Source organism: Nelumbo lutea, chromosome 1 (assembly GCF_056320005.1).
Source record: "Nelumbo lutea isolate HS-2025 chromosome 1, American lotus-T2T, whole genome shotgun sequence".
Classification (NCBI taxonomy): domain Eukaryota; kingdom Viridiplantae; phylum Streptophyta; class Magnoliopsida; order Proteales; family Nelumbonaceae; genus Nelumbo; species Nelumbo lutea.
The window spans coordinates 208,680,966-208,708,483 of NC_142684.1; the positions used below are offsets into that span (position 1 = coordinate 208,680,966).

Genomic DNA, 27,518 nt, shown 5'->3' on the forward strand with positions numbered 1-27,518 from the left:
ACAATTACAATTAAAGCCTTGAATTAATGTTTACTACCATCAATTATAACCCATCTTAATTACGCCCAGAAAAAAAAAGAATTGAATGTCAATCTCCTAAACATGTTAGAAAAACCTTGGCTGTCCTCAGGTAGACTTGCCATAGTCTTCATAGTTTTATATTTTGAACCAAGTGAAAATGTTTGGAGAGCTTGGCAAAACTCTCTGGTAATAGGAATTTGAGCAAGCCAAACTCATACAAAACAATGACATGGTTTAGATGAAGGGCCCAAGTAGGTCAATCAAATGGTGTCTCAGTTAGAACCATCAAGGGAGCAATAAACTTGCCAAGTTACAGTAAATTCTAGTAGCAAACTTCACCAAAACAGATTATCCATATTAAGCTTGTGTCCAGGGACAGTAGAAATTGTCCTGATGTAAGTTCTCTTATTCTCAATTGCTTGCACCTGATGTGCCTTCCCCAATTCTCTCTATAAGAGCAACATGTACTTGATAGAAATCAGAAGAGACCATGAACCCTCTATTCTCTATCTTCTCCCTCTCCTTCTGGCTCCTTCCTCTCCTCTCCAGTCATAACAATGTCTTTGTATCTAACATCATCGACCGCGCCTGCAGAACATGTGCAGAACGGTCTCCACACTTGAGCTACAACTTCTGTGTAACCTCTCTCCAATCTGTCCCTGAGAGCAGCAGTGCAGATCTTCAAGGACTTGGAGTCATTGCAGTACAATTGGCCCAAGAAAATGCCACCAGCACAATTGCAAAGATTAAGACTCTGTTAGAGAATGAAGATGATCAACCCGCCATGGCAAGCTTAAATGATTGTTTGGAACTATACTCGGATGCAAATTCTACACTGAAAAACTCGATCAGGTACTTTGAATCTGAGGATTACATTAGTGCTAATGCATACATAAGTGCAGCAATGGAATCAGCTTCGACATGTAACTCTGGGTTTGAGGAAGAAGGTGTAGTGACTCCATTAACAAAGGAGAGTGACAATTTCATTCAGTTGTGTGAGATTGCTCTGGTCATCAGCAAATTGCCCCCTTCTGTGTTTCTATATGCCTCACGGGTGATCTCAATCCTTAGTCATCTGTTTATACAGAAGTGATCTACATTAGTCTGTGTTGGTGTCAAAGTCATAGTTTAGATCTATATTTGTATAACCCATCTATTTCTGTTGTGTGATGGGGGTGATACATAGAATTCATGGAGGTTGTTCACCTGTTGGACTTGGCTCTGTATAACCAAAATTTCCAATGTCCAGATTGACAATTGTTATTGTAATTGTAACCTTCTGTTTTTAAGGGAGTTAGAAAAAGATTTTATGCTATAAACTTACAGAAAGAAAATAGTCCACCATATCTGAACATAGGAACTAAATTGCAGCACAACATCTGAGGGCAAACCAACTTTAAGATCAATACCAAGGCTTAACTGAGGGCTCTTCTAGTCCTCGCAATACCCAAGACTAACAGAAGGTAGCTTGTGAATGCACATTCAGGCTTGGGATCTAGGTGATTCTTTAGAACCGCTTAATTTCCTGTCTGATTCTTGATTCATATCCTCTTTGGCTGGTGGAGGGGCTTACCCAATTTGCAGATTTCTCTATCAACTGAATTTTTGAATTTGGAAGAGTATCTCTATCTCTGTGATTGCCATTCCTCTAGCAGAGAATTACAGAGTTTCAAGTATTAGGTGTCATCACTGGAGGCTGGAGCCCATGCTCTCACCCATTAAAAACCATCTAAGATTGAACTACCACCCTATCTACTTTTGGAAAGTTATGGGCCCTTCCCTTTTTCAGAAAATGTCCATGGTTCTTGATATCAAGCAGTATTCTGAAGAATCTTAATCATATCGTAAATTATGGAGAAGGTTGAATCAAATGGAATCATGAATTATGTCATAAATCACGAGATTAGATTATTTGGTTTTAAATAAATTATTAAAAATTTAAACATAAATATATATATAGAAAATTAAGAAATAATGGGAATGGCATCACACAAAACGGAATGGCAAAACAGGTTTTATATAGCCGACCCCATATATTTGGGATAAGGCTTAGACCATGGTTTTCCAAACCGGACCGGACCGACAATCGAATCAGAAAAACCGGGAACTGGTCAGGTTAGGTGACCGATTCTGTTTTACCTAAGAACTATCATTTTGCCAAAAACTGTTGATTTGGTCAGTAAACCACTGACTCGGGTGGTCAAACCATTCGAACCGTCCAATGATTTTGCCCGTTTATTTATTTCTTTTTTTTTTGTCAGAATGCGCCATCTGTTCAGTTTGGACGGTTGGACCATTTGACCTAGGAACCAAACCCCTGATGGATTCGTTGTCCAGTTCAGTTTTAAAAACCTTGACTTAGACAATGATGATGATGATATAGAACATCTCAATTAACTCACATAAAACTCTTCTTTAACCATGATGGAAAATAAACCCAATAAGGCTTCTAAATAGGTCTTAAATAACCTAAATAATTCCTGGTGAGGACAAGTGCCCTGGAAAATAATTTAAAAAAAAAATAAACATAATAGCATGACAAAGCAAAGAACTAGATCTGTCCCTTTTTTTTTTTTTTTGAAATGCGCAAATAAATAGCATAAATTGTAAGCTTGAGTTACCAAAAAAATTTGTAAGATCCATGCAGTAATCATAATTTTCTTTTCAAGGAAAAGAAATTCAGACATGATATTTGAATGGAATCCTTAGGGCTGTCAACGGGTCAGGTTTGGGTAGGGTACAGGTGGAATTGGAACCGATCCAATAAAAATTATTAGGGAGAATGACCGATAACCCCAGGGTCAGAATACATTTGGGGTAGGTGCCAGCTCTGAATTGATGCCAATTAATGGGTGGGTATAGTATGGTTTTTGAACCTTCTGAATGTTTATAGCTTTGCAATGGGAATCAAAAATCTGCATTAGGCTGTCCATACTTTTCCGAAATTATTAAGGACTTGGAATCAAATCAGACCCAATAGGGTCTGTAATTGTAGACCTAGCTAGAACTGAACAGATTTTTTCAGGACAATTGGGTCCCGACCCAATGGCCTTGATTATAATAACATTGAAAATATTATATATAATATTAATTCATTTAATGTATGTATAATTAAATTATATATAATATAAAAGGTTCAAAGTATTGATAGAGGGTGATACACCACTAGGGCATATCAACCTGTATTGGTCCTTTTTTTAAGTTTTATTTATTTTTTTCAATACCGGTTCAGAGGGGTCAGTTTATAGTTTTCAAGGTGCCAAGGCGAGGCTAGGCGATAGGGGGGTGCCTAGTCACCTAGGTGATGGATTTTTTTAAGTGAAAAATACATATTACACTGCTAGGGCATATCAACTTGTATCGGTCCTTTTATTAAGTTTTATTTATTTTTTCAATACCGGTTCAAAGGGGTCAGTTTAAGTGCCAGCCATAGTTTTCAAGGCGCCAAGGCGAGGCTAGGCAGTAGTAGGGCGCCTAGTTGCCTAGGCGATGGATTTTTTTAAGTGAAAAATACATATCCTAGGTAGTTTCCTAGGTTCCATAACCCTCTTTCCTTAATAACCATCCATAATTTTCATAAGAAAATTATAAACTTCATGTTTTTGTCTAGAAAATCAACATATTTATGAGAAGTAAAAGAAGAAAGAAAAGAAAATTCAATAAATATGGGGACTGAACCCCTATTTTTGTTATAGGAAAAGAAGAAAAGAAAAGATTGAAGAAGAAGAAGAAGAAGAAGAAGAAGAAGAAGATTTGATGAAGAAATGTGTTGATTAGACAAAACTTAAAATTTTCCCTTACTTATTGGTTCAAATTCTGAAGTCTTTGAGGGTTCAACACAGCAGTTAGCAATGTTTGTGTTGATCAAACCCTAACAAATAAGAAAATAATAAAAAGAAATAGTTTATAAACACAAAAAATGAATATTTTTGTTTAATAATGTCTATTTTCTAATTATAATCTCAAAAAAGTAACAATATAAAAGTATATTATAAGACAGTATACAAAACTACTAAGCGACTGGGCGAGGCAAGCCTCCAAGGGCACCTTGTCGCGTAGGCGTTGCCTTGACAACTATGGTGCCGACTACCCTCTGAACCAGGCCCTGACCCAATACAACCCCTATAGGAGCATATCAGGAAGGGGCCAATACGTAATGATTTTTTGAACATTGATAATATATATTAAATTATATATAATTTAATATTATATATATTAAATATATATCATACATTTAATATATATATAGCTCACTTCGGAACTGGGTGGAACTGGTTCTAACCCGTTAAGAATCAGGACAATATACCAGAAACTGGAACCAATCCATCGATTCCAATTCCTGGAACAAGAACCAACCCAATCTGTTTGGGTCCAACAGGCCCAACCCGACCCATTGAGAACCCTACCCTTAGACCCAATTGGTTTGGGTCCGTTAGGCCCAACCCAAACCATTGAGAACCCTACCTTAAGGATTCACAATTTGAATCATATCATAAATTATAAGAGTTTGGCAGCCATGCTTGATAGAGAAAATGGCAGGACAGTTTTAAACATTTTTTTTTTATTTTTTTGGTTGAATAATGAGAAATTTGGAATTCAGGCAAGACTGAATACCACCTGATTGGTCATCTCTTTGAAACTAACTTAACCGATGCTCAAGGATAATTTATGGTTTCTCATTTGTTCTCCAAGAGTGGATGGCAAAATCGATCTGATATTATTGTATTTTATTGTTTTTTTTTTTTTGAGGAGATACATTTATATTGGGAAAATTCTCGATTAGTACCCTGTACTTTGGGCCTAGTGCCAATTTGATCCCCAAACTTTAAAATGCGATAATTCAATACCCAAACTTCCAAAACGTGCCAACCCAGTACCTATTGCTAACTAACAACTATTAAGTAGCATTTGAAAAGACACAAATGCCCTTTGAGCATCATTTAATTCTCTTTATCAACCATCCAAGTATTGATAAAAATAAAGTCTCAAATCTTTGCCTCTTCAATTCAAGAAAGTTGGAATCACCAAAATGACCACTGAAACGTAACCCCAACTTTCTCAAATAGAAGAGGCAAGGATTTGGGACTGTTCATTTTTTGTCAATGTTTAGATGTTTGCTAAAGAGAATTAGATGACAGTTGAAGGGCATGTGTCTTTTAAAATGACACTTAACAGTTGGTTAGCAGACTGGTTAGCAACAGGTGTTGGATTGACATGTTTTGAAAGTTTGGGCACTGAATTGTCACATTTTAAAATTTGGGGCCCAAATTGGCACTACGCCCAAAGTACAGGGTACTAATCAGGAATTTGTCCATTTATATTTCAGCAGAAAAAAATATATATACATTTACCTTAACTCATTTATCTGGCCAACTGGACATAAGATGCACGACGCCATTTTTGCCTTTCTTGAACATGAGATAATGGTTGTGCTTAGTACCATCTGTTTCTACCTATTTTTCAGGGTCTTGGGCTTATCAAATTTTCTGTGAGAGAGTATTTCATCTAAAACATTTTGGGTTTATCAATACAAATTGTTCGAACACTAAAGTTTTGGCCCTTCACTTGTATAAAAAGTTAATGATGGGCTGATCAAAATACAAATTGTTGTTTCCTCCTGAAATGCTAAATTTGGCACTTCACCTATATAAAGGCTACTAATCAGTCCAAACCAAGGTTCAAAATATTAACACAGTTGATATGTTGATTGGGGCATATCGGCCTTATCTTTGCCTGCTTTTATTTTTTTTAGATCTTTTTTTTCAAACTGGTTCAAAGGGGTCGGTTTAAGGCTTGTCTATCCCTTTAACCAGGTCACACCCCGAAACACCCCCTATAGAAGTATATTGGGAGGCCACCAGTACAATATGTATCAACCAATACAGCCCAATACATATTGAAATTTTGAACATTGGCCTGAACATGCATTTTTCAACTTAAAGCGGCACTCATATGGGATGTGGTAACACATATTTCAAGTAGAAACAGCAATGGTACCACAACCAATGGTGTCAAAACGATGGGGAGTAAAAACCAATATTCTAAAAAACAACCCAGAACCAGAACCGCTTTCGCTACCAGTTTCTGGGTCAGCGATTCAACCGTCTAGTTTAAATGGATCAACTTGTTGTAATTTAAAAATAAAAAATGACCAAAACCATTGTTTGAGTTGAACAGGTCTACAATTCAACCGCCTGGATTCAGATAGGGGTGCAAGTCGGGCGGGTTGGGCTAGGTTTATGGTCAACCCAAGCCCGTCCCTAAAATTTGGGCTTAAGGCAGTCAATCCCAATTGTCCCGACCCGAGCCCAACTTAATTGGCCCTATAATTTGAACCCGCTCTAAATAAATAAATATATATATATATATATATATATATATATATATATATATATATATATATATATATATATTTATATGTGTGTGTGTGTGTGCAAAATTTACATATATATTCATATGTATGTATGAATCTATGTAGTTGGGTTGGGCTCGGGCTGGGTTCAGACTACCCAAAGGCTAGGCCCGAGCTTGGCCCAAAAAATAAAAAAGCCCGAATTCTTGGACCCAATACCAACTTGAGGACCAAAAAACCAAACCCAGTCCATGTAAAATTTCAAGCTGGATCGGTTCGGACTAGGGTTAGGCCCGCCCAAATTGCACCCCTAGGATCAGCAGGTCATGACCAAATCAATGGATTTTAACAAAATAATGGTTTAGGGGGAATAGAACCAATTGTTTGGCCAATTTCCAAACCAAATGGTCTGACCATCCGGATCAACAATGGTTCAAATAGGGTTGTTCATAAGAAGGCCCAACTCGACCAACCCGGACCAACCCAACCCAAGTTGGTCGGGTTTCCGTCAGCACGGATCGGTTTTGGGTTGTGCAAATTCCTAAACCGATGATTCAGGTCGGTTTCGATTTTCACACAAGAAAATCGACATTGACCCGAACCAAACCGACTTAGTTACTAGTTCAAACATGAAGTTCCAAAGCCCATTAGGTCACCTAGTTTTTGAATGATTGCAAAAAACTTTGGATTAGTGAATAGACAACTTTTGTGATTAACTTTTCATTTAAATTTTATCATAGGAGATAGCTGAAATGATGTTCAATTTATGATTGTTTTTAAAATTAACAAGATTTTATCACAGGGATGAACTTAGAATCGAAACCGACCCAACCCGACTCAAACTGACCAGGTCGGTTTTTCTTAACACTGGGTTGATTTCGATTTCTATGTCAAGTAACCCGACCAGGTCGGATCGGTTGGAAAAACCACAGTAAACATAGAATGTGTAGGTCTAGTTTACCTAGTAGGAATAATTCAGTCATACCAAACTCAAGCTTTCTACCATAAAATATAACGTCCTTTTACAAAGGTATTTTTGGCATTGAACCATCCATGAATCCGGTTCACCGCATCTACCATAATTTGATTGTGATCCGATGCATATGTCCAAAACGGCAGGCCCATACCTCCAAAGTCTCACATCTGTCTGTCTACGATCAACTTCTACGCAAGTAGTAATCGAAATTTAAGTATTCACACTTTACAGTTAACGAATTTTTCCGAGCTGACAGGCTTATAGTAATATACCAGACCTAACCGACAATATGACACATCCCCTTACTTCAAGGTGGCCAGCCCCATGGAGCGAAAAAATGACCCTTCAAAAAGATTCTTCATAAGATTTTTAAAAGGAAAATGATCATACCCCAGAATTTATAAGTTCAGTGTACTGTTGGGATAGGTGCCAGTCGGAATTGATGCCAATTCACGGGGGGGCATAAATGTATAGTGTGGGTATCGGTTCATTTGAATGTTTATAGCCCTACTGTATAAATCAGAAATCTGCATATTACTAGACGCCGCCAAGTCCAATCGTATTTCTTAGGCTGCGTTTGAAATCAAGGATCATCGGTGTAATGTTTTACACTGAATGACTGAACCTGAACTGTGAGAGTGCCTGTTGCTTTAAGTTCGATAAGTTTTACATCGATTATCAATATAAAACTTTACATTTGATACGTTTTACATCGATTATTAACATAAAACTCCACTTTGTCCAAATGTGCGTAAACATTCTCTTTCCAAATACGGATAAAATCAAACCAGTGCGTTCTTGATTTACACCGATTCTAAACGCAGCCTTACCAGCTGTACAACCAGCTTCAGGGATATTCTAATGGACCTCACAATAGAAAATTCCGAATCCAAATTAGGGCATAGGAGGAAATATAAGCACAAAACGCGCACAAGAACATCTCACTTTCCAAGAAACTAAGTTCTTAGGATCAATGGATTGATTTGCTAAAAAGAACACTAAAGAAACCATGTATTATACAGATAAAGGTCATATGATCAATCAAAAATCATTTTCAACCAAGTGACTACTGGAATCAAATCAAAAAGATACCGAGTCTAGGTCAGATACTATCAATCTATCATACAATGTGACCTTTGTCCCGATCCGTCCTTTGCTTTTCCATTGATTCAAATCATCACACAGGCACTCGTCTGCTCCTATACCTATCAAAGAACTGCGAAAAGAAACAATCTTCAGCTTGAAAACTATATCCATGATAATCCATCAAAAATAACTAAATGGATGATACAATATACCAGCATACAAATAAACCTTCCACAGCTGTAATGAAATATGATTACACAAAACATGGTCAATGATATGTTGTCCCAATAAATACAAGGCATCTTTGGCAAATCAGAGACACCGGATCCTCAAACAGTCACATGCAATGGTACTGCAAATGCCTTCTGCTAGCAGTGCATGAGTTTAAGCAACCATTGGGTTTTGCATAACAAAAAACTCATGTAGGAACTTAGCAAAAAACTATGTAGTATGGTAGCAGCACTAATTGGTATTTACTTGAGAGGCCATAACTTAAACTTACAAAGTTTAGGATAATAATCGACTCAATGCTCTTAAAGGCACTGATTAAACTATTTTTAAGAAACCAGAAGACAACTAATCATTCCACTTTTTTGCAAAGGAATTCGGATTAGTTGCGAACAATGAATCGATTTCATGGGCATGTGATACAATTTCATTTGTGATAGTGCTGATATAGTCCCGCTGCCCCTGCTTGTTAACATCTGAACTTTGTGGCTGCACAGGTATTGGATAGGCATACCAATATCTTAATCCATCCAAAGATCAATGGCTGAAAGGTCAATGCTCATTATTCAACTAACCTAGTTAGTTATAGGGTATAGAAAGTTAAACCAGATGTAAAGCTACGGGATACAAAACTAACAAATTTGCTTCTATTAAGTCTTCTGAGCTTAAAGTGTTTTAACTGAACACCAAAACATATTTTCTGCTGTTAAGAAATCAGTATTCTGAGTTCCAATTATCCTTACCGATGTCACAAATGGTTGCTGAAACACCCAACCAATAATTGGAATCCTCTGCAGAAATACGGCCAATGTAGGCCAGAAGCCACTGCACAGAAATCTCAGTCATAAATCAAGAATATTTAGAAGTAGATTATTGAGAAAAAAAAAATTGGAGGAAAAAATCCTACCTGAAAAGTACAATAAACCCATAGGCCTCCAAGATCATTCCCAATATAGGCCACCCAATGAGGACAAGAAAGAATCCAGAACCAAATGAGATTGTACCCTGTCCAACCACCGAAAGAGTACCCCCATGAGTGAGTGAGTGAATGTGTGTGTGTGTGTGTGTGTGTGAGAGAGAGAGAGAGAGGCATATAAAAATAAATAAATAACAACATAACATTAAACCTTGTAGTTTTGACGTTTCATGAAGAATTGCATGGTGGATTTCAAACCAATTGTTAGCATCACCCCTGACAAGAATAGGATCTGATTAAGTGCCAACACAAGTAAAACAATGGTTAAAAAGGCATCATATAACAATCAGATCAAAGAAGAAATAGAGAAAAAGCAATAAGATAAAACTAAAATGTCTAACTTACATTCCCCATGGCAAGAAGTCCCTTGTCGAAGAAGAAAATAATTCCCAGAAAAGAGAAAAATATGCCAAATCCTGTCAATCCTAGCCCAATCTCTGTTTTATTTGAAATTTGAAATTTTAGATGATGGGAACTTGTATTGAAATAAACATGGACAACAATAAAATTTTAAAAAAACAAGTTAACAGCTAATATGTAATATCTACAACTACAAAAATAATACATGTGATCACAGTGGTTTCATACGTTGAGGAAAGGTAGGTGCAAGGCAATCCAGTTGTTGAAGGCTTGAAGCCCAAGGTATAAGCCCCAAGGTGTAGGGTGTAAGCTTCATGAGCATCCATTTTTAATTAATAAATATATATTTTATGACTTTTTAATTAATAAATATATAAACAAAAATAAATTATAGAAATTATAAGTAGATATAATTCCTAGAATTTTCTTGTGCTGCTTGTCCATATTCCTAAGGAAGTCTTCCCTATTAGCCCTTACAGATAATAAATTAATCAAATGTATGGGGAGAAGACAGATCAGCATGTTCACTAATTCACCATGCTCTTTTCCTTTTTTTTATGAGTAACTGAAACAACTTTTATTAAATGTGGAAAGGAATATGTTCCTTAAACCCCATGAGAACGAAGACTCAACTGCTCACTCTTTAGTTCAAACTTTATTTCCTTTTAACAGTCTATCCCCCATGGCTATTTCCCAGAAAAAAAAGGAGAGAAAAGAAAAGATTCCTCCGTGCTCCTTGTTTGGCTAGTGTATCAGCTGCTAGCCTAATCTATGAACCAATTGAAGGTTGTGTTTGGGCTATTAGTCAATTGCTTGACTATCTCAATTAGGTGATGATATTGTCACTAATTTACCATTTCAATTTTAAATTTTTAATATCTTAATATATTAAACATTCATTATCAACAATTTAATTAGCAAGGTGGAAGAGAGGACTGCTATCCGAAGGAGGTACAGTAATTCCTATCCAGAGTGCTCTCTCAAATTTACCAATATATTACTTCTCTCTCATTCATCAGAAAACATAATACTTCTCTCTCCTTGGAGCACCTTCAGATATTATCAACCAGCTTGAGAAACTCAAGCGTGAATTCCTTTGGGAAGGGGCTGAGGATGAAAACTAACTCCATCTAGTGTGTTGGAATCAAATTTGTCTTCGCAAACAAAGGGAGGAATTGGGTTAGAAGCCATGAATATCACACTTTTGGGCAAGTGGATATGGCAGTTTGGTACTGAAAGAGAAGTTCTGTGGAGGACAAAGCAGCCAATTTAGTAGCATTGGCTGCAATAAGGACTCGGTGTCATCGTGTTAATAAAAAAAAGGTTTGGTGGTATATCAATGAAATGGCCCACTACAGAAACGAAACTTCTAAAGCTCAGGGACTTGAGAGTGGAACAAAAGGCGGGGAGACTCAACCATCTCCCAAAAAGAGATGCAGCAATGTTGAAGAGAATTATTTAACTTGCAAGCATATTTGGGTGGGATCAAATATATGTAATCATTGCTGATCAGCAAGAAGAACATCACTCTTTTGGGCTAGTGGATATAGCAGTTTGGTACTGAAAGAGAAGTTTTGTGGAGGAGGATAATCCAAAGTATGGGGAAGATGGTTTGAGCTGGACCACAAACCTGCTTTCTCGGTCATATGGATCAAGTTGTGGGAAGGGTATTATGAAGTACATGGAAAACTTCTCTCAATGGACTTCACTCAAGGTAGGAAATGGTGAAAGAATACAATTCTGGAAGGATATATGGTGTGGCTCCTCTCCATTGGCAGATTTTTTTCCCACATGCTTGAATTAGAAAGAGAGAAGATGCTTTAGTGCAGAATGCTTTGAAGTTATTGGTGGTCAAGTGGTTTGGAAACCATGGTTGAGAAGGAGATATTCAAGATTGGGAAATGGAGGAACTGAGCTCTCTGTTGGCAAGAATTATTTCCATTTCTCCCACTCCTGGTGGATCTGATAGGATGGTGTGGAGAAGGAGCAAGGAGTAATGATGGGATTTCCTTGGTAAAGTTTTATTCTCTTCTTTTATCAGATCACTGTTAAGATGAAGTGCCTTGGAAGTTGATCTGGAAGTCAGGCATACCATCCAAAGTGATGTTCTTTGCATGGACTGCTATCTTGAATAAGATCCAAACTGTTAACAATCTAATGGTTGGAGATAGGCTGATGGTGAACCAGTGTTCTTTATGTGAGAATGATTGGGGATCAGTCAAACATCTGCTTTTTAACTGTCCATACTCATTCTGTGTGTGGGCTCACTTTGTCATGCTTTTTGGTAAGGTTTGGGTAGATTTTTGCCCTGTTTTCTGTGTGGCCTGAGGGTGGTTTCAACAAGAAAGACAGGCTTTTGTCGTTGTTCTCTCCCCTTGTAATTTGCTGAGTCTTGTGGAGGGATAGAAACAAAAGAAGATTCAGGGATAAAGCATCTCAAGTGGAGGCTCTGATAGGCAAAGCAGAAAGGCTATTGACCAAATTATTGGCCATGACCTTGTCTGACTTTTTTGGTTGATCATTTTTTGTACATGCTCTGTATAGCTCATACCTGAAGTAATGAGACCATATAGTGTTTGTGAAAGCACGATGAATGAATAAATTACTTGTAAGTTTCCTCCTTCAACCCACAGAGGGCAGAGAGGGAATTACAACTGCCCATGCCTCTCCTATTCAAGTTATCCACCATGAGACACATGCCAATAAAACCAAAAACTACCTTTCCCTGAAAAATCATTGCAACAAGCAAAATCCCCAAACTTGTTTGTGCTTGTGAGTTTATTGATAACCACTTATTACAACATTATGTACCCGTCATTTGTTCCATACCTAAGTGTTGATGAGTTGATCAATATGATGGCAGCATCATCTCTGAGTTCAAGATCAAGAGGAAAGACGGGAACATAATATAACACAGAACACATTTTACAACTTATATCTATTGTTCTTTGTGTGTGTATGTGTATGTGTGTCTTTGTGCATCTATGCATGTGTAGAAAGCCAGACTGATAGTGAGAGAGATGCTATTTCATAGAGCCATCATATTGAGTCTTTGTGCATCTTTTCATGTGTGTGTGTGTGTGTGTGTGTGTGTGTCTTTGTGCATCTTTTCATGCATGTGTGTGTGTGCGTCTTTGTGCATCTTTTCATGCGTGTGTGTGTGTGTGTGGGTCTTTGTGGATCTTTTCATGTATCGAGAACCTCCAACACGAAATTAAATTTCAAAGTTTCATTCATACAACCAATTTGAGTATCTATGACCCCAGTATATGTAGAAAATAAGAGAAAATGATATTGATGAGACCTTAAAATAAAATCATGAGTTCCACAAAGAACAGATAATGAAATTAGACAACTAGCAATCATTCAATAAGCTAAGAGCATAAGTAATGGACTAAATTGTATATGTTTGCAAGGAATGATACAAATATGTCGTTTTATAGAAAGAACGCGTACTTTTTCTGTCGTTCATCTCAAACGAAACCATCTTGATGACACTAGAACCTCCAAACGTGAATTCTCCCAAACTGCAGCAGAATCGAAATCGGACTCAAACCACAAAATATTGACTTAGAAAGACTATAATTGCGACTATTTACCATGTAATATTATCTTCCAGTTTCAAGATCCATAAATTAATTATATGCCGATAAAGATCCTCGGTTAGTCCAATTCATCTAGTCTTTTTAGGGTTTCAACGTCAAATAATAAAAAAAAAAGAACAAACAATGGCAAGAAAATATACAACAATACCTTTAAATGTAAAGAAACAGCACTTGATCCGGCAACAATAGATCAATCTACGATCACCTACAACACCAAGATCGATCTAGATCACCAATTCCCCACCTACAAATGTTTCAAAATCCTGAACTTAATAAAAGAAGAAAAAAGAAGATCTAAAGCACAGAGAAGAAGAAAATTAAGCTTCACTAGAAGAAGAAGCCCCAAATGATCGGAAACTCTATGAAAAATCATAGTCTCGGAGCATTTTCATCGCAATCCAGCCAGAGAGAGAGAGAGAGAGAGAGAGTACCGGTCAGGCAGCCACCGTGGCTGCGACGTGAAGAGCTTCAGAACAGAAGAGAGAAATCGGGAGCAGTAGAGCTATTAGTTTGAAACCCTCGCGACGACTCCAATTTTATTTGGGGATGAGATGAAGATGTACGAACCACGAGGGGGAACCGAGATGGCGAGAACGAGAGGGGTTAATTTTCAAGTTGGGATCTACTATTTTACTGTAAACAAATGCTATAAGCTAACGCCATATATACAACACCTGACAGCTGTATAACTGGAGTTGAATAAATATTATAGGACAGCTGTCCAAATATTATAGGCTATATAGCGTAAGCGTACAGCATTTTTAAGTAGATCTTGATCATTGTTAACGAAAGTGATGCGGTGGATTTACACCTCGGCGCATGCTTACAACCGAAAGACAGAGAGAGGGGGCAGATCTGTTTTTTCCGAGCAACTGCGGCAAACGTCGTATTGCTTGTCTATTGGACCCGGACAAAATTGAAAATTGTTGCTTTTTTTATGCGTGGCCCAGGGCTGTAAATGGGTCGGTCTGGTCCGGGTTAGGTAAACCGGTTGCTGTTCAAACCTCGTATCTCATTATCGAGCTTGGAACTGTCAATTTTAATCCCAACCCATTTGACCCACCCATTCTAGTGGCAGGTTCGTATGAGGGTGGCTAGTTAGCCACTTTTGGTTCAGAGGTTAAAGATTTTAGGGTTTGAATGTTCCTCTTCTCATGTTCTCAATTTTTCTGCAATTTTTTTCACATATGCTATTCTCATAAATTGGTGAACAAAACCAGAGGCAATTATTCTTCTTCTTTGCATCATCTATTCATCTTAATTCCTCTCCTTTTTAGCAAATTAGGTGAACATGATTGAATTTCCTCATTTGCTGAGGATTAGGAAATTTGTCGGTCCAAAAGAAACACATGTTACAATCAAACTGTAGCTTGGAGATTTCTGAGATACACCTAGAAGCCAGTACTCTTTAGGTATGACCCATAACCACAGAGAATTCTCTGAATTCTTGAAACTATTATCTTCTTTCAATTCAATACTTCAATTGGGTTTTATACACAATTAGAGAGGGGAAAAGCTGTTACAACTATTGTAACCAACTCTTACCGACTTTGTTACATTATTGTTATGACAATCCCCCCCACCACCCACCACCACCAATTTACCATTGTCCTCAAGGATTGAAATCTAAGAACCTGTTGTGAATGGAACTCTAGTCTTCACACGTAGCATCTTCTAGAGTTGTGTGTGACCACTGAATCAATGCATGTGTAACTGGAGCATTATGTTGTTTGATCATTCAACGTTTTAGTACTGCTATTGGCAGAACTCTGAATTGATTGTTCGAGTCTGTCATTGATAGTGTGGGTTGGGGATTGATATTTAGCCCAACCTTCCATTTGAGCTAGGAAACATGAAAGATAGGATGCACCATAGAAGTAGGCGGCAGGTCCAACTTATAAGCAATTGTACCAATCTTTTGGAGAATCTTAAAAGTCCTCTTAGTGCAGCCCTTGTCTACTAATTGTTTCATTCTATTTTGTGCCAGGGATAGATTATCTTTGATGAGTTGTATCATTTGTTGTTTCTGTAGCAAAAAAAATCATCAGTTGCTGCTACTGTAGACTTCAATTATGGGCCAATAGACAATTGGGGTGGAACATAACCATAGAGGGCCTGAAAATGGCATCATTTTTAAGGCAATATGGTAGTTATTGTACCATAATTCAGCCAAGGACAACCATTTGCACCACAGTTTAGATCTTTGACCCGTCATGCATCTGAGATATGTTTCCAAGCACCTATTGAGTCTCTTAGTTTGCCCATTTGTTTGAGGATGATAAGTTGAGCTGAAATGGAACTAAGTCCCTAATAATTTAAAGAGCTCCCTCAAAAATCCATTAACAAAGATTGTCTCTATCTATGACGATGCTTTGGGGTAACCCATGGAGTTTGTGGATGTGATCTAAGAATAAGAGAGCAATGGACTCAGTAGAAAAGGGATGTGCCAAGAGAATGAAGTGGGCATACTTAGGAAGTCCTTCGACAAAGTCCATGCAAATATGGCTCCATGACTAGTTGGGTATGAGTAGTGGTTGAAGCAACCCTGGATAAGGGACAATCTCTTCTTTGTTTTGCTGGCATACATTGCACTCGGTCACAAACTTTTAAACATTTGTTTTTAGGCCAGGCTAATAAAAAAGAGACTTAATCCTATTGTAGCATGCATGAATGCCTAAATGCCCCCTACAGCTAAAGTATGTAGGCTACTAAGAATTTGTGTCTTTAGTGTGTTGTCAAAGCCCACATAAATTCTGCCTTGGCACCGCAAAATGCCTTGGTGATACTAATAGTGAGGTTAAACATCTTTACTAATGAAAAGGGATGCAATGAGTTGCTTTGCTTTATCTTGTCCATAGCTTTATTGATTTTTTCCATCCATAATGGTTGAACACAAGACACAACATTATAGCAACATTGATCTTCAATTAGCCTACAAGAGCATCAACAACTCTATTCTCCACTCCCTTCTTGTATTCAATTTTTTAGTTGGATCCCAACAACTTAGCAAGCCACTTTTGTTGTAGAGTAGTAGACAATTTATGTTTTAACAAGTATTTTATGCTTTGATAGTCAGATCGTATAGTAAACTATTGTCCCAATAGGTAAGACCTCCATCTTGTGATTGCAAAAGCTACTACCATGAGTTCTTTCTCATAGATAGAAAGGCCCAAATTCTTGGGGCTTAATGCCTTGCTGAGATATGCTGATGGCTTTCCATTTTGCATAAGAACAGTACCACTGCCCAAGTAGCATGCATTAGTCTCTACCACAAACTCCCTTTTGATATCAGGTAAGGCAAGAACATGAGCTAGACCATAATTTTCTTCAAATACTCAAAGGCTTTTATTAGTAGTCTCCATCCACTGAAAATTATCCTTATTGAGCAATTCTATTAAGGGCTTGCTAATGGCTCCATAGTTTTGGATGAACTTTCTATAATAACCAGGTAAGCGTAAGAATCATCTAAAAGCCTTCATATTAGTTGGTTTGGGCCAAGATACCATGCTTTCCTCCTTAGGTTTATGGCCACCTCCTCTCCTGATATAATATGGCCAAGATATTCAATTTGTACTTGTGCAAAAGAGCATTTGGACCTTTTTGCATAAAACTGATTCAGTTGCAACACTGTAAGCACCACCTTTAGGTGTTCCATATGTGCGAGGATGTCCAGGCTATAGGCCAAAATATCATTAAAAAACCAGCATAAAATGTCTAAGGTAAGGCCTAAGTATCTATTTATAATAGACTAAAATGTTGCTGAAGCACTGGTGAGGCCAAAGGGCATTACTTTGAATTCATAATGCCCTTGAGGTGTTTTGAATGCAATCTTGTGCACATCCTCCTTCATTCTAATTTGGTGGTAGTTTGCCCTTAAATCTAATTTGGAGAATACTTTAGTGCCTTCCAACTCATCGAACAAGTCATCAATCAAGGGAATAGGATGCTTATCTTCAACAGTTATGTCATTTAAGCCTCGATAATCAACAAAAAGCCTCCAATTGCCTTCTTTTTTTCTTTTTTTACTAAGATGACAGGTGAGGCAAATGCACTAGTGCTTGGTTTAATAATGCTAGTTTTCAGCATTTCCTTCACCAATTTTTCTACATCTACCTTTTGTACATATGGATACCTATAAGGCTTATAGCTAACAGGGGATGTATTTGGCTTAAGGTGTATTTGATGGTCTTGAGGCCTATGTGGTGGTAGTGTAGTTGGTTTTTTAAACACTACAAAAAAATCAGATAACAATCCTTCAAATTGGTAAGAGTGTGTTATCTATGGGTGCTGCCCTGTTGTGGTGTTCATCAAGAATAATTGTTTGAAAAGCCCATAACCCTTCCTCTTAATCATCTTATGTAGTGAATGAACATTGATAAATTGCAACTCTGCCTCTTCCGTCAAGCCTTTCATTGTCACCTTCTTACCCTTCCGACTAATGGTCAGCTAGTTTTTGTTGAAATAAAAAATGACTGGACCATGAGTTTTCATCCAATCAACTCTAAGGACCATATCACATCCTCCCAATCTAATGGTTATAAGATCTACTGAGAGTTCCATCCCTTTCACCTTCCAAATAAATCCAGGGCATACAGTTCTACTAACCATCCTATTTGTTGTGCCACCTCTAAATCCAAGAAACATTGGGTGCTCCCACTATTTATGAGAATGGTAATTGGCTTCCACTTGGCCAATCCTTTAATCTTGAGTCTAGGCTGGGCTGTATTGCCTACTAATGCATGCACAGACAATTCCATGTCCCCTTCTGCAACAATTTCTTCCTCCATACTCGCTGACTCTCCAAGACATTCATCCTCTTCTTCCTTAGGTGTTGCAACTATAATCATATGGAACTGCTTTTTCTTACATCTATGGCCAAGCCGCCACCTCTCATCACAATAGAAACATAGACCTTTTCACTTATAGCCTTTATTTCTAAGTGGTAGTGCAGTCTTTTGGTAGGAAGAGTTTCATTTGAAGACTTTAGTGGGTTGGGTTGGGATTGAGCAGTAAAGCTGTAGGTGGAATTAGGATTAAATGTAGAGGAGGGAAAATTTTTCTAGGTTGTTGATTGGCATTAGTAAAGGATGTCCTAGAAGTTGCAAGTGTAGGCAAGCTCAAATGGGCCCAACAATTTGGTTGCTCGAGTGGTGAACTTGGGTTCCGAGACAGAGTCTTGTTCCTTTTATTAAGGGCATCTATGGTGGTTTCCTATAATCTTGCCAGATTGAAGGCTTATGAGAGGGTCATGGGGTTAAACATCAAGACCATGCTCCTTATTTCCTCATTCAAACCACTCAAGAAACTATCAATGAAATATTGCTCAAAAAGCCCCTTGCTTTTGAGAATCATATAGGATTTCAGTTATTCAAATCGCTTATGATATTCAGCCACTGTAGATAGCTGTTGGAGCTTATTTAAATTCCCACACAATATTATCATACCCCATTTTGAACCTCTCAAAAAGAGTTGAAATTAAATTTGGCCATGTGATATGAGTCTTACCTTCCTGATAGTCCGAATACCATAGTTCTACTCGTCCTTCCAGATATAATGAAGCATATGTTGACATTTCTTCTTCTGTCATTGGGTTCATTTGGATGAACCTTCACCATTTATGAATCCAACCCCGTAGGTTCTCTCCATTAAACATAGGGAACTCCATCTTGGGTTTCTTGGAACACCATCTTTTCGAATGGGACTTGGCTCGATTACTAACTTGATCTTCAATCACTGCTAGGGCACCTTCTGGGGTGGAGGCAGACTCTCCTCTTCCTTCTTTTTCTTTGTCTGTCATTAAGCACCTCACCAGTTCTACAATCTGCAGCGTAAGACCATCCACCTTACAACCTAGCTCCGCAATCTATGACTCGTGTTGTACAAGTTTGTGATTTACCTTCCTCAAGGCTTCTTCACTAGTTCTTGATCATGTTGCATCCGCCATGGCTGAGGTTCTGGCTCTGATACCAATTTGTTATAGTCAAACTATAATTAGTTAGGAGATTTCAGAGATACACCTAGAGCCAATACAAGCTCTCTAGGTATGACCCAAAAACACGAAAGAGTTCTCTGAATTCTTGAAACTGTTATTGTCTTTCAATTCAATACCTCAATTGGGTTTTATACACAATTTGAGAGGGGAAAAGCTATTACAACTCAACTACAAGCCTACAACTAACCTTTAATTATTGTAACTAACTCTCACTGATTTTGTTACATTATTGTTATGACAACACCATTTCGAGCTATGGACATTGAAACAAATTCAAAGGGGATCTACTTTTTTTTTCCAGATCCATGGTTTGTTGGAAAATTTCCACCTTTGCTCTAGGAAAGGGAAACTGCAACTGCATGAAGAATAGATTCATTGCATGAAAAACAGACAATTTCCACCCTTGCAAGAGAAATAGATTCACCATGCGAAACAAATGATTCCTGCCATTCCCCATTTCAACAAGTCGTACCCACTTCACCATGAGTCTACAATTTCTGTTTTTTGCATTTTTATATATTTTTGTATTTTTTATCTTTTCCCTTACGTTTTATTTGCATTTTTAGTGCTTATATATAATTTCTAATGTTTATAATTTATTATGTTTTTCCAATTTCTACATATTCTTATATTTTTGTATTTCTTTATAGTTTTTGTTTTCTACAATTTTTATAATTTTATTGCAATATAATTTCTATTGTTTTCTTATATAATTTTTGTTTTCTTCAAATTTCTTGAGTTTTTTATCATTATCTATAAAATTATGCAAATTTTGTCATTTTTTCTAATTCTCTATAGAAAAAACTGTATTTTTTTGCATTTTTTACAAAAAAAAAGCACATAGATTTCTACATTTTATCAATTTCTTCAAATTCTGTATTTTTTCAATTTATTAATATTTGTATATATGTGTTAACCCAATCTGGATATGTCACGTGGCTTCCAAAATAAGGAACATTGGAATGGAAGTTTGTGTCTTTTAAATCTCCAATATTCGGGTGTGCGGGTTGACCTAATTTGTATTCGCATTTATAGGTGAGGGTAAGTGTGTCAACATGGGTGAGGATGGACAAGGGTCAAAATGGATGGGTCAAGTGGGCCAATATAGGTGGGTTAGGGTCATGATGGGTTGGTGGGTTAACATGGGTGGAATTATACAGTCCAAATATAGAGTCCACCCACCTACAAGTACAACCAATGGGCAAAGTCTGAATTCAGGTCTATGGTATAGTGATGATTGGCCACATCATTCTAACCAGCGGTCTTGCCATTAATGTCCCCATGCATCTGGAACTTCAACCTCAATCATCGCTTATTGTTCAAACTAAGGGTTCTTGTTGATAAGGGCAACTTTTGGCCCTTAATATCAATAAAAATAATCTTTCTAATATAATCTCTAAAATAGGACTACAAGATGTAGGCTTTTAGCCGACGATCTGCACCATCGGCCAAAGTGAACAAAACAGCTACAATAAGGATATCCCAACGGATGGACGACGATCATGTGAACGTCGTGTAATCTAGTGTCATGGTAACTTTGGCCGGTAGTTGTGTAGACTACCGGCCAAAACATCGTTAGGTTGGCGGTCAAAACCGCCACTTAAAGTAACAATATCCGCCAACAAATGATTGAAATAAATGACACTTTTAATACTTTTAGTGATAGGTTTGTTCACCATAAAATTTACAAATGAAAATTAAAACCATTGATACAATTTAAAAATCCACCGGGAAATGATGAATCCACTTTTGTGAGTAGGCCACTTCAATTCCAAGGAAATACCGTAGGGGACCTAGATCCTTCACCTCAAATTGAGTGGCTAATAGATCCTTTAGCCTTTGAATTTCAACTTTCCAATCACTTGTGATCATTATGTCATCAACATACACTATCAAAGCTGCAATCTTTTCTTCCCCCTTTCACAAATTGTGCATGGTCAGTTTGACATTGTTTGTAGCCAATCTGCTACATAGCTAGATGAAACTTGTTGAACTATGGTCTTGGTGATTATTTTAAACCATCATCAACACCCAATTTTTGCTTAATCCCTACACCCTACCTCTTTGTACCCTCCTTTGATACAATCCATATAACAAATAACAACCATGAGATCAATGTTAATGTACGATCAGACATCATCCCTAGACTTGGAAAATTATAACTTAGTTACACATTAATTTTCATAACTAAACTCCAGAGATCTACCATCCATCATGTCAGCCCCTTTCTAACGGTCCAGATCTATGCGACATTCTAAATCCAACTCATTGAAATCAAATCCAACACACCCATCACCTCAAGATCACTAGGAAACAATCAACTAGTGAACCCCACCACAAATCTACGATGATTAATTGCAAAAACATCAAGATCTCATTCTAATGGCCCTGAATGATTACCAAGATCGAACATATATTTCTCAAGATTAGAACCATCCACATGACTCCTCACCCTAATTCATACCTACCTACCAAATTGTAGCTCAAAATTCCCCTGTTTGACCCCCCCATCAAGCTTAGATCCTATTTTAACAAATCTCATTAATTAGAGCTTACTATCCCTAATCCCAATTTCATATGACCAATCAGACTTTAACATTGTATTTGGAGACACAAAAAACCCCAAAACATCAAATTTCACGACCAAACTCCACCATTTGACCATCAAAAAGGTAAGATTCCATTTTGGGCCCTCTCGCCGGTTGAAAAACCATAAGCTCTGACCACAATCTGAACTAAATCAGTCAATCTACCCCTTTGATCAAAGACCCATCACATCCATTAGTTTCAAGATGTTCAAAAAGTGCTAACCTACCAAATTTCATCCCAAAATTCCCCTATTTGACCCTTTATTAAACAAAGATTATATTTTAGCAAATCTTGTTGATTCGAACTTTTCAGACATAGATCTCCATCTTCCCAACCCTATTTGTTCGATCAGATCTCATCACTGTGTTCAGAGACCCAAAAACCCCCAGCACGCCAAATTTCATGACCAAATTCATCTTTGATCGATAAACTAGAAAATACCATTTCGACGCACCATATTAAATTACCATGTCATTTGTCCCAACCTAAAGCCTCATAATGGTGATAGCTGATGCTAGACCCATTCTTGACCCATTAGAACACTTGAACCAATGAAATAGAGCCTAATAGTCCCCAAATCCTAAAAATCCAAGATATTCATACTCAAAGCCAAGAAAAGACAAAATAGCATTTTAAAATTCATCAAATTTATATTTTCTGCCACTGACAGCCCCAAATACGAGATTTCCATGATAAGCATGCCCTAATCTCTCGTTGGACACACAAAACCCATGAAAACCACTCCTAAATCAAAGAAAATGTTTCACCAAATAGGAAATCTTGATTGGACATCTATTTCTTTGAAGAATCATTGCCTATTTGTATAAAAAACCTATGTTGAATCCCAAGCACTGTAGCTGAACAATTTCAGACCTGACCCCTCCTCCCTTCCTCTATAAATACTAACCTAATTTAATCTCAAAAAAAAGGAGAAGAAGGAAAAGAGAAAAGGAAACCTAAGGCAGGCCCCTAAAGAGAGAGGAGAGCTTTTTCCTAGCCCATATATTGCCTCCTGTTCACTTGAAATTCGAAGGTGCTTTGAACCTCAAATTCCAAACTTGCCTCCATTTTCAAGTGGAATTTGTTGCAATCAAAAACACTTTTTAGCTCAAGAACCCATTTAAACTTCATTTTATCTCATCTTTAGCTACTGAAAAACCTTTGACAATGTACATACGAAAGGTAAGTCTTTTTTAGTTTTTCTAAGTTACTAAATGTTCTAAAATGTTGGAGAACCATCATTTTCAATTTTTTCTTGACTGAGAATATAAGTAGATAGGCAGGGGTCTTAGGGAAACCAATACCTAAGACCCGATAACATCATCTTGAAATCGGTCTTAGGAGAAGTTGAAAGCATGTTCCTCCGAATTTAAGAAATTTCTACAACCATTTATGTTTTTCTCCAAAAGAAATTGAGTTTGAACAACTCTCATATTTGGCTGCTAAAGCAGCTTGGAGAGAGGGGTTCCTAATACCTTCCCTCTCCCAATCATTGGGACCTGAAATCTCTTGGTTATGTGCCTTTCCCATGGAGGACGTCACGAAGCCACTATCAATGACTTAAATAAAGTTTTTCAAATCTAAAAATGATGTTCCATTTCCTCTAAAAAATGGGTGGTGACTCCATCTCTTTGATCCGACCATGAGCTTCTCGGAGCTCATAGCTAGCGACTCTACTAGGGAAAACTAAAACCTTTACTAGGTGTTGTTCAGACTTAGTTTCATTCTATTTGTTTTGTATTGGTAAGTTTAAAAGTTGCTTGATTGTGATTCAAAATCACACCTCAAGAAGGTTGGGCATGATAGACATTCCCAACATAATCGAAGCCATTCCCATTCCAAAATCACACTTGAAGCTTTATCCAGAACCATACCTTTGTCAAAATTGCAACTCAAGTCCCATTGCAACCCAAAACTTTAAAATCACAACCTCTTACAACTTCATCACAACTTAGAAAACCAAAACCGCAGCCTCTTGCAACTCCATCGCAACCTAGATGCCTAAAATCGCACCTTCCTTCATGCTCGTTGCAACGCAGAAGCCTACAATCGCACCATCCTTTATGCTCATCACAACCCAAAAACCTAAAATTACACCTCCTTCATTCTCATCGCAACCCAAAACCCGTTCATTGTACCTTCCTTCTTGCTCATCACAACCCAGAAGCCTAAAATCGCACATTCCTTCATGCTCATCGCAACCCAGAACTCGTTCATCACACATTCCTTCCTACTCATCGCACTCTAAAACCTTCTCATTGCACCTTAGAACCTACTCATCACACACTAGAACTTGCTCATCGCACCTTAATACCTTCTCATTACACTCTAGAACTTGCCCACCGCACCTTAGAACTTGCTCATCGCACTCTAGAACCTACTCATCGCACTTTAGAACCTGCTCATCGCACACCAGAATGTCAATAGCTCACCTCATAATACCTTCATCACAACTGGAATCACCTTCTCTACCTTTCCCACACCCTGTTATCGTACACCATATCCTCCCTTGCAGCGCACTAGATGTCTATTGCGACTAGGCTTTAGCATCACTGAAAAAATTTATAGTTCCCGTCTGGCAGGCCCCGAATTTTTTTCCTTTTTTGTTGTTTTGGGTTTTTTTCTTCCCCCCCCCCCCCCTCCCCCCTCTTTTCCTTTGGTAATCTCAAAATTTGTAGTTTTTGCTTTCTTTATAATTGAGTGTAATTAACCTTATTTTTGGATAGGGGTAAATTGTATTTGTTTCTTGTTTTGCCCTTTCCTCTCTTTTGTTTTAGTTAAAAAGCATAAATAGAACTTAGCTTCTATTAGATCCCCAAATATGACCACTTGGAGACTTGTAGGATTGCTTGTAAATTTGAACATGTGGTTATATTCTCCCTTTGTTCTTTGTTGCTTTCTTATTCATTTTTCTTGCATGCTTGAACACTTTCACACACTCTCATGGAAATAGAATTGGAATCCCATTTTACCTATTAGGGTAAGGATAGTAGGTGTGTGCCTATAGACTTTAGTCCTCAAAGGCTCCACCAAAACTTTCAAACTAGCCACCAACTAGAGATGCCCATTTGTCCATGGGTGGAAGTTTAAAGGCTAGCAACCTTGTTGGAACTTTAAAGTCTAGAACCCACCTAACAACTCTATGCATCGCACCTAGAATATCCATACATAGAACCCTCATATGTAAATAGGATAGAGGAACTGTAGTGTAATTAGGACTAAGACACCATGAGTGTTGCACTATGTGGTTGCCATCTTTAAAAGTAGGATAAAGAATGAAGCCCAAACTCTTTCAACCTATTAAAAAAGTAATAAAAAAGAAGATTTTATTTCCCATTAAAAGACACTAAAACATCGTAAAAGTCACTGAAGGCAACACCTATGTCTAAGTTTCCAAATGATACCCAAGTCTAATCTAGATCCAAATGATACCTGGGTAAAACCTTTGCCACCAACTTGACCTTGTACATTTCTATTGTGCCATTAACCTTGTGCTTCAATTGTAAACACCCACTTGCACTCTACTGGTTCCTTACCCTCAGGAAGATCCACTAACTCCCATATACCATTTTTGTGTAAAGCATTTATCTTTTCTTTCATTACATCTGTCCATTGAGGTACTAAGAGAGCTTATACCACATTTTTAGGATCTGTCCTCGGGGAATCTGATCATGTTGGTGGTACAGTTTCAAGTTGCTCCACAATTCTTGAACTTAGTTGGCCCTTGCGATGACAAGAAAAAACATGAAACATAGGAGGGTCAAGCAAAGGGGGAAGAACCTCAACTCGTTTCTCCTCCACCTTATTCTCCTCCTAAGGATAAATACATAAAAAAGGGTCACTCTCAAAAAAAGACACATCTAAAGATACATAGTATTTCCTAGAAACATGGTCAAAACATCGATAACCCTTTTGAGAATAAGTGTAACCCAAAATACATAGGGAATGGTACGAGGACCTAGTTTACCATGAGTAGGAGATAAGGCAGCACACAACACAACACCTAACCAAAAACGTTTAGGAACATTCATGTGTATGAGTAACCCACGAGCAACTTCAAGGAGGTGGCGATTTTTTCTTTAGGCAACACCATTCTATTGGGGGTTCTAGCACAAGAGCTGCGGTGTATGGATCCACATGGAGTAAAAAACTCCGTGAGATCGCTATGAAAGTACTCTTTGCTATTGTTTGATTGGAAAATTTGGATCTTCGTTTAAAATTGAATGAATACCAAGCGTTGAAATAACAAAGCCCTAAACATCAGAATAAATAATATAGAAAGGAAAATCAAATCTATTATTCTTTGAAGTAAAATGATTTCTACAACGTTTGCTCAACTGACAAGTTTAACATGTGAAATTCAACACTAACACTGACTTAAATAAATCTGGTAACAAAACTTTCAACAATTCAAAAGATAAATGATCCAAACAACTATGCCATAAATGGACTTGACTATTAATAAACAGACTGTTAGACTCAACAGCTGCAAGATTAGCTTTATTCTTGTAAGCATAAGAAAAACCGGCTCACTTGCCACTTGGGTTGGAAATGGAGTCATCACCCATCAAATACGGAAATTGAGGTGACGAGACTTCCGACATTAACATTGGAAAGTGTGTTTTGTTTTGTTAGTGACTCCAAAGCCCAAACACCGGTCCAACCAGTCTAGGTAAGACCTGGCTGGGAGAGGGAAGGGGTTAGGCACACCTTTTTTATATTTTTTTATGATTACAAATCTCTGAAGGGATGAGAGATCCATCATATGGATGGCTGAACCCTGCAGGAAGGTTGGGCGAAAAGTTCAAAAATTTCTCTCTCTCATGTGGGATCGCATTCCCTATTTTAGAAAACTGAATTTCAATTATCAACCTTGAAACCAAACCGAACCACATCTGAAACCAAAAGGAAGGGGAGGGATATACCTGATACAAAATAATAATAACCCCCAACGAAGGTGTTCACGCCCAAGGAGAAGACCAAAGACTGCTTCCAGCAAAGATGACACGGTGTGAGGTGAAGCAGAAATCAGTAGGACGGCTCTTCAGCAAGAACCGAATTCTTCAGCAAGAATATGATGGAGGGCTAGTGAGAACGACTTTAGATTGCCTCTTCTAGCAAAAGGCAATATCAAGAACCGTTCTTAATCACTCCCACTGGTGGAGATCGAATTGGGTAAGGGCGGCAAGAGCATGAAAGAAATGTACAGAAGACAAAAACAGTCAAACTGTAATGTCTTCTTTCTGTGATCTGCGAACTCTGAACTCTTGTTCTGTTGTTGTGTCTGGAGGTTCACCCTGCTCTTCTATTTATAGCCTTAAAGAGAGGATCTC

At 37.7% G+C, this 27,518-nt stretch overlaps 1 protein-coding gene and 1 pseudogene across 3 annotated transcripts; one reads left to right on the top strand and one right to left on the bottom strand.

The window, feature by feature from the left end:
• The first annotated feature begins 475 nt into the window (after positions 1-475).
• LOC148880689 (putative invertase inhibitor pseudogene) lies at positions 476-1,355 on the top strand (annotated as a pseudogene). Its single transcript, XR_016107994.1, has one exon. The product of XR_016107994.1 is annotated as a putative invertase inhibitor pseudogene (transcript).
• A 6,939-nt stretch (positions 1,356-8,294) lies between these two features.
• On the bottom strand, positions 8,295-14,245 carry LOC148880690 (vesicle transport protein GOT1-like). 2 transcript variants are annotated; one of them, XM_088962660.1, is made up of 8 exons: positions 14,036-14,245; positions 13,753-13,848; positions 13,456-13,526; positions 9,985-10,076; positions 9,791-9,871; positions 9,571-9,668; positions 9,407-9,488; positions 8,295-8,565 (listed from the first exon to the last, which is right to left on the bottom strand). In XM_088962660.1, the coding sequence occupies exons 3-8, from the start codon at positions 13,484-13,486 to the stop codon at positions 8,527-8,529; spliced, it is 423 nt and encodes a 140-aa protein (XP_088818786.1). In that variant the 5' UTR covers positions 13,487-13,526; positions 13,753-13,848; positions 14,036-14,245; the 3' UTR covers positions 8,295-8,526. The 2 variants fall into 2 exon arrangements, with proteins under 2 accessions (XP_088818786.1, XP_088818787.1); XM_088962661.1 differs by having other exon boundaries at positions 13,753-13,809; positions 14,036-14,241.
• Positions 14,246-27,518: the final 13,273 nt, after the last annotated feature.

Bases quoted from the DNA above. Each gene is read 5' to 3' on its own strand.
- LOC148880690 (XM_088962660.1), bottom strand. From the start codon at position 13,486: ATGGTTTCGTTTGAGATGAACGACAGAAAAA. The intron at 9,872-9,984 runs GTAAGTTAGACA...GCACTTAATCAG, and splicing joins GACTTCTTGCCATGGGGAAT to ATCCTATTCTTGTCAGGGGT. The intron at 8,566-9,406 runs GTAAGGATAATT...TTCTTTTCGCAG, and splicing joins AGCAACCATTTGTGACATCG to TTCTTTGATAGGTATAGGAG.